Here is an 8568-nt window from a genome sequence, read left to right on the forward strand (position 1 = left end):
TTTCCCAAATGATGTTTAACAGAGCAAGGAAATTTTTACAGTATGTCAGATAATATTTTTTCTTCTGGAGAAAGTCTTATTTGTTTTAATTGGGCTGGAATAAAAGCAGTTTTGAATTTTTTAAACACCATTTTTGGGACAAAATTATTAGCCCCTTTTAGATAATTTTTTTTGGATAGTCTACAGAACAAACCATCATTATACAGTAACTTACCTAATTACCATAACCTGCATAGTTAACCTAATTAACCTAATCAAGCCTTTAAATGTCACTTTAAGCTGTATAAAGGTGTCTTGAAAAATATCTAGTCAAATATTAGTTACTGTCATCATGGAAAAGATAAAATAAATTAGTTATCAGAAATAAGTTTTTAAAACTATTATGTTTAGAAAAGTGTTGAAACAATCTTCCCTTCGTTAAACAGAAATTGGGGGGGAAAAATAAACAGGGGTGTTAGTAATTCAGGGGCGATAATAATTCTGACTTCAACTGTATATACACTTTTCTTCAGCATAACTTTTCTTTAAGTTTTAAAAACTATAACAAACTAAATTTATGCACAACATACATTTATGCATAAATACATGGAGACAATTTTAACAAATTGTATTGTAAGGATGCAAGGAATAAAACTAACCCATATTAGTAAACAGAGTAACAAATGCAACTTTTGTTAAACATTATTTTGAGATGGATAGTTAGTAGCTTTACATGGACAAAGGAAAATCAAGACCTGTTTAAAAGTATTTGAGACCTACAACACAATATTTCAGTCCATTTTAGACTTTTTAAGAGCCTGCATACACCCTGTAGAGGCATTTAACACACTGAGAAAACCGTCACGTGCAAATTTAACTGGGAGAATGTTCTGCTGTTGACCTGTTTGATGCTGTTCTTCAGAGCTCTGATCTCCAGCTCCAGGCTGCGCACTTTCAGCTCAGCTTTGTGCCGTTCTTCAGCCTCGGCCCTCTGCTGCTCCTCTTTTCTCTGGAGCTGCTCACGTGTTTTATTATACAACATTAGAGCGCTCTGATGCTTTTCCTGTTCCTGTCTCAGAAGGAACCTGTCATGAGAAGAAAGCGAAAAGAAAGAGTCAATGAACTTTTCCTCCAATGACTATTACTGCCGTTCATCATTATGAAATTTAGCTTAACAATATATTGTTTATTATCTACAATCAAGCCTAAAATGATTCATACCCCTGGCAAATTCAGACATACAAGGCTCTATTATAAACCTGGCCAAATAAGGTGCAAGGCATGAAATATGTTGCTTTTTCAGACCAGCGCAACCCTAATTTTCATGTTTTGCACCACGTTGCTCTACTAGCAAATCCATTTGCGTTCCATCATGGGCGTTCAGGTCTATAAAGGACGTGTTAAGGCGCATTGCTGTTTTAAAAAACTGAAATAAACTGCGCCATTGACCAACTAAAAGCTGTTCTAAAGTCCAGCAGAGTGCTTCGTAATGTGCCTTTGCACATCTAAACATACAGCAACACACAAATATCTTTATTTATAAAAAAGTTAAAGGACTAAATTTGACAAAAACTATTATTTTCTACATGAATATAAAAACCACAGTTTTAATGCCTTCTTCATGTCGGGGGGCTTTTTCAGTTTATTAGTGACAAGTTGCATTTGTATAATGCTATTATTATTAGCAGTATTATTTATTATCTGCATATTTATATTTGTTTAAATAAAAAAACAGGCTTACATTTGTCCACCTGTCAGGTTTTAGAGACATCTGCATCACCATATGGGGCATGAGAACAGGACTTGTGTTTGGATACAACTGGGTTTTTTGACCACACTTCATTATTATTGTTTAGCTGTGCCTTTACTGAATGAGCACTGTGCTGCGTCCGACAGATTGCACTATTATGTTTTTCGTTTTCTTTTTCATTCTTTTATAACCTATTTTAACTCATTTTAATTTGTTTTTATCTGTTTTTAATAATTTTTATTGTCTACATTTTATGTTCCTAAACTTGTCTTTTTTATTCCTGTTTATGTAAAGCACTTTGAATTGCCACTGTGTATGAAATGTGCTATATAAATAAACTTGCCTTGCCTTGCCATTGTTTCATTATTCATTTGTTGGAAATTAGAACTGGATTTAGAAATAGTTTTGAAACAAATATTTGCACTTAACAAATGAAAATAAATATGTAGGCTAATGGATGTCTTCAGTGGAGTGAGTACAACACCATTTCCTTACTCCGGGAAAGTAAAGAAATAAAGTAAAAGTAAAGTAAAGAGAAAGTAAAGAGGCAAAATGAAGGAGGCTTGTTCTTTATCCTCACACTGCAGATGCTCCATGTAACTGTTTTCTCACTAGTAAGGCGTTCAGTTTTTCCACTTACGAAGTCTGCCATGTAAATAGCAATTGCGCCATGGCGTGACACAACTGACTCTTACGCCCCATTTACACAGGGCTTCAGCATCAACGCTTGACTAAAGGCGTGTCTGAAGTTGGGGCTAACGCGATCATCATAGCAGCGTCACCCAATGAAATTCAGTCAGCAATAGGCTACTGTCGAGTTGGTGTATTTGCATACAGCGATCTGATTGGCTGACGCTTCCGTCGGCCGACGGATCCACAATGCAATTCGGCAACGCCCTACGTCACCCATTCAAAGTGAATGAGAAGCGTTGACGCTGATGCCCCGTGTGAATGGGGCGTTAAAGGGTAGGGGAGATGAGAATCTGATTAGTTTAATGCATGTTATGCTCAAAACTGACCCAGAACTGTTTAAGAGAATAAGCAAAACCCTGTTAGACCATGCGCCGGGGCGCAGAGCGTACTTTTCCATCCTTAAAATAGCAAAAGTGGATTCGGGCACATCCTTAACGCTCTTACACTATGGGCTTTAGACTTTGTGCCTAGATCGTTAAAAAAAGAGCCCATAGTTTTGTTCAAATGTAAATAAAAGCTGGGCATTTTTTCCCATAATGACACCTCTTGTGCATCGTCTTATTACTTTCTGTATCATTTCGAGTCAAATAAAAACTTGCTGGTTGAAAGTCAGAATTTGCCAGGGTTATAAATAATTTCGGGTTTGACAGTATTCATTTATTAACTATTAATAATTTGTTTTTGTGACAATTAATTGTTTCTTTTGGGGCCTATATGCAAATTTAATATATGGCCACATACATTTGAACATATCTAGTCTGTATATTAGAACACATATGCCTATTTGTAATTCTAATAGTTGAAAATGAATTTTTAAATATGCTACATATATGTCCATGCATTTTAATATTTGTAAAATCCACACACAAAGTTGTATGTTAAATACCTAATTTGCATACATTGCCGTATACTTATTCGATTTGTATACGAGGGCTTTTTTATGTACCTAGTTATTAAAAAATTGTTACAAATAAATTGCAGTTGAAATACTTTTTGTAAGTTGCCACTTGGCACCTTTAAATGTTAAAGTCTACGTGAAATCAAACTGTGCATTGTTTATTTTGCTAGCTCATATTGTTATTCTTAATGTGAATAATTAATGCAAATGCCAGTTAATCAATTGCTTAAAAAACCTTTGTTAGGAAATCTTCAGTCAACTTAAGGACTTTTCGATAGCAGCTGTTTATCAATATCCTTAACCACACGCCTTTAACCGTTAATTTGCTATGAGGGAATGATGCGCAAAAGAAAGCCCCGCCCCCTACTCATTATTCAATTTCAAGCAGAAGTACATCAACATACTGAAATAAAAGTCTCAGCAACTTCCTGTTCATGCAGATGTTAATGTAATTGAAAGCATTCTATAAATTTGGGTGATAAAACGTATTTACTAATCACGACGAGACTATAAACCTCATTAAGTTGAGCTCACTTGAGATTGTTCATGTCTGTTTCCAGCTCCAGCTTGAGATGTTCCAAGCTGGATTTGCCGCCTCTGATCTCGTCCAGCAGCATCTTGAGCTCGTTGCGCTCCTGCTCCAGCTGAGAGGTTTTATCCGCTAGTCGACTGTGTCTGTCTCTCTCCCTCTGGATGGTGCGCTCGTACTCATGAAACATGTTCTGGAGTTTCACCACGCTCACAGAGTCTGCAGGACAAACATTAGACAAAAGAGACGTTGACATCTACATTTGCTGAACATCTGATTATCAGTGATGAAAACAGTAAATTACATTGCATGATTAATTAACACACTCTCATCTAGAATAGTTTGTGACAAGGACATTCTGACAAATGCATATACAGTTAAAGTCAGAATTATTATATATTATTATTAATATATATTATTAAAAATATATATTTTTTTCAATTATTTTCCAAATGTTATTGAACAGATTCAGGAATTTTTCACAGTATTTCCTATAATATTATTTCTTCTGGAGAAAGTCTTATTTGCTTTATTTCGGCTAGAATAAAAGCAGTTTTAATTTTTTTTCAAAAATCATTTTAAGGTCAATATTATTAGCCCCCTTAAGAAATATTTGTTTTTGATTGCCATCAAAACAAACCCCTGTTATTCAATGACTTGCCTAATTACCCTAACTTTAACCTAGTTAACCTAGTTAAGCCTTTAAATGGCACTTTAAGCTGAATAGTAGTCTTGAAAAATATCTAGTCAAATATTCTGTGCTGTCATCACAGCCCTTAATTGTTTATGTAATGCTGACTGGAGTGAAGTACCCCACCCAGATAGCTGGAGTCGAGCTGTTTGAAGAGCAGAGAAGCGTTGCGGTATCCTGACACTGGAGTCTCCAGCTCTTCTGTGGCCGTGTCCGAGGACTGAGTAAGATCTTCAAAATCATCGGCCATCTCCAGCTCTCCGGTGCTCTGCAGAGGAGACAAGAAAACCAGCAATAAAATAAAAAATAAATTAAATGTAACAGTGAACTGAAAAAAATGGAGGTAACACTTTCTTTATATGGTCCATTTGAGTATCAGTAGACTGTCTGCTTAATATCTGGTTATACTGCTCCTTCAACAGGCATTTATCTGACCATAAGAAACTTAGCAAGTACATGTCAACTAACATTATAACTTACTTATAATCTATTGAGAATTATTTGGCATGTAGATGCAGTTTAACTTAGGGCTCTATTTTGACGGTCCATGCGCAGAGCGCAAAACGCAGGGCGCAAACGCTTTTAGGGCGTGTCAGGATGCGTTTTTGCTAATTTAAGGACGGGAAATCTGCCTTGCGCCGCGGCGCATGGTCTAAAAGGGTTGAGTTAATTTTCTTAATGAGTTATAGGTGTGTTTTGAGAATAAACCAATCAGAGTCTCATCTCCCATTCCCTTTAAGAGCCAGCTGCATCGCGCCAAGAGCGCATTCGCTATTTACAGGACGCAAAGTAAGTCTAAGTGGAAAAAATGAGCATTTCACAAGCAAACAGTTAACAGTTAATAGTTTTTTAACAGAAAACTGTTAAACAGAGCATCTACTGCGTGAGAATAAGAGATAATGGATCTACTTTCACTTTCGCTCTTGGATAGGGAAACCTTTACACACAAACATCAATTAGTCTATAAATAAATAATTTTGTTTGTTAAGCGCAAATATTCATTTCAAAACTATTTCTAAATTCAGTTCTAATTTTCAGCAAACGAATAAATGAATAATATTAACAAAATGTGCTCAACAACCTGAGTTATATCCTAAAACACATGCTGCGCCCCATATGGTCTAAAACCTGACAGGTGGGCAAATCTAAGCTTGTTTTTAATAAAACAAATATAAATATGGATGTAATAAATAATACTGCTAATAATAATAACATTATACAAAAGCAAATTGTTATGAATGAACTGAAAAAGCCTCCCGAGATGAAGAAGACATAAAAGCAGTGATTTTTCATATTTATGTAGGCTAGAAAATAATATGTTGTGTAATATTTTAATCCTTTATATTTATATCCTGTATATATTCTTATTATATCCTATATATATCCTTAATATTTACATTTTTTCATATGTAAAGATATTTGCCTATTGCTCTCTTGTGTGTATTAAGCATTGTGTAAGCGAGGCGCAACTCTGCGCTGGAGTTTAGACCAGGTTAGTTTTGGTCTAATGAAAAATCTATTATAGATTTTCAAAATAGCAACGCGCCAGCGGTCCACCTCAGAACGCCTTCCTTTTTAGACCAGAACGCCTATGGGCGCACATATGAGCGCTAATGCATTTGCTATTTAATCAGCGTAGCGCAACGCCTCAAAACCACTCTTGCGCCAAGCTGAAACTACCAAAAGACTACTGCGCCACGCCGCGCCGGGTGTATGATAGGGCCCTTAAATTCAACAAACGGACCCTGAAAATAAAATCTGACCCAATTTGGATTTCAGAAAATTACATTTATGAAATAAATGAATTAATTTAAAAAGAAATTCCAAGATTAAAAGTTTCCATGGAGAAATTTAAATTAAGGTTAAATAAATAACTTGAATGAAAAATATATTACATTAATCAACCAATCAATCATTGTGCACAGATTTACAAGCTATAAATAAAACATCAAATAAATATATCCAATGAATATATATATAATAACATGTAAAAGCTCAAATAATGCATGCTTTCAGGTCTGTTTTATACCCGAAGAAATGCACAATAAAAAAAAGGGCTAGTTATTAGAAAGGCAAGAAAAGGCATATTTTTAAATAGAATTGCTGTAAATATTAAAGCTTTATCAGTGTCAGTTTTGATAATAAAAAAAACATATTTAGCCTTTTTTGCATATCTAAAAACAGGTCTAAATTTATATTGCTAAAATAAAATGTAAGCCTACTGACAAAACGACAGTTGTGTGATACTTTTTAATTTTCAAATCTTGAAAATTAAAATCTTTGAAATCTTTTCACAGTTATATTTATGTTATTATGATGTTGTTGTTGTTTTTTTAAATAAATGTTTCTAATATCATTTTAAAACATGCTGCGTTATTTAAACCCAAACTGGGTAAAATATGAACTAACCCAAACATCGCGTTAAATTTGGTCCTAATAATTGAATTTAAAAAAATTAACCCAGGAGTTGGGTTTGTCCCTAATAAACCCAAAATTAGATGGAAATATAACATTTTAATTCAATTAATCTTTATTTCTATAGCGTTTCTACAATATATTGGTCAAAGCAGCTTCACACAGAAGATTATAGTGAATCAGTCAGTTCAGTTTTTAGAGTATAACCCGGCATTTTTTTTGTTGTTGTTGCATTGATTTTGAGTAACTGTGACCTGTAAAGTCAAAGGATATTGTTTAAATATTATTCATACCAGTTGTCACGATTACCAGCGATCTAACCACCAGAGATCGCTGAAAAACATTCACACTCACATGAACTAGAAATCTGCCATGTTATGGACTACAACACCCAGTCATGCAACACACACACACAACCGGTTCCAGATCCTGACTGATCACTCTCTCATAGCTGAAGCAGCTCACAGATGGATTATTTGGACTATTTAAAACCCTCTGTTTCACATATATTGTGAAGCTGTTGCTGTCCGTATGCAAGCGTTTTTCACCTTGGACTGTTTATTGTGTTTTAACCCGCTGCTGCCTGCCCTGAACCTTTCACCTGTTTTTGGATCACGCTTCTGGATTCTCTACTACACTGTTAATGCTGGCTTTTGACGCCTGCCTGTCTGACCATTCTCATAATAAAGTTGCATTTGGAACTACCCCTGTGTGCATAGCATCCATACGCAACACCAGTGGAGCTGATAAAGATAATTCCTTATTTTATATTTTATTACACTATAGATCTGATACAATATGCTCTTTTTATGAAAAAATAAACTAAAATGATGACCTTAAACGACCTTGTAATGTAAAAATAGCATGCAGACATGAATGTGATATTAGGGTTCAACTTTTAAAAACAATTTCTGTTCAGTTTTTAAAGGTGTATTGTGAGTTTGATAAACGCATTATCTTAAACGGAAGCTCACCTGCTCTTTCTTACGCCTCGAAGAGGGAGACCTGTCAGAACACAAGAGAAAGGATGATTTTAGATTAATTTCTGCTCAATCCCACAACACCAGACCACCGAGAGCAGGTTTAGTGCTCTAACATGAAGATATAATGCAGTATTCTCTATAAAAATGTTGAATACAACAGGAAAGCCCACTTCATTTACACTTCAAAACTGATCATGCAGCATTTAAATTATTAGCAATGGAACTTAATATCAGTGTAAATATTACATAAGCCGCTGAAGGCAAATGAATTAGCAGTTCTGTGAAATTTAGATTATTAATTGTTTTAATTATTAATGTAATGTTTTACAGAGCAAGGACATTTTATATCTATACAATTTAGTCTATACAATTTTTTATTTCTTCCACAGAACATCTCTTTTTTTTCTTTTAGTTTGGCTGGAATGGAAAAAATAAATAAAATAAATAAAATATTAAATAAATATAATATATTAAATAAATATAAAAATGTAATTCATATATATATATATATATATATATATATATATATATATATATATCGCAGGCCGAGTGGCTTAGTGCCCCCACCAGTGCTGATATACGTTTTGCATTTATACAACAGTTTGACGGCATAATTGTGTATATAAAAAA

The 8568-nt window shown here is 34.3% G+C and overlaps 1 protein-coding gene across 57 annotated transcripts in view; it reads right to left on the reverse strand.

Moving 5' to 3' along the window:
* The window catches only part of aard (alanine and arginine rich domain containing protein), a 76800-nt gene that overhangs the window by 31781 nt on the left and 36451 nt on the right, over positions 1 to 8568 (reverse strand). For all 57 annotated transcript variants that reach the window (XR_015525603.1, XR_015525601.1, XR_015525593.1 and 54 more), the window contains 4 exon segments: positions 7930 to 7960; positions 4667 to 4808; positions 3855 to 4068; positions 881 to 1064 (listed from right to left, as the gene is read on the reverse strand). Coding sequence is in view for 41 of the 57 variants with exons in the window: in NM_001442372.1 (NP_001429301.1) it covers positions 881 to 1064; positions 3855 to 4068; positions 4667 to 4808; positions 7930 to 7960 (571 nt within the window). In the remaining 16 variants the exon portion in view is untranslated.

Source organism: Danio rerio, chromosome 25 (assembly GCF_052040795.2).
Source record: "Danio rerio strain M-AB ecotype USA chromosome 25, GRCz13ab, whole genome shotgun sequence".
Lineage (NCBI taxonomy): Eukaryota > Metazoa > Chordata > Actinopteri > Cypriniformes > Danionidae > Danio > Danio rerio.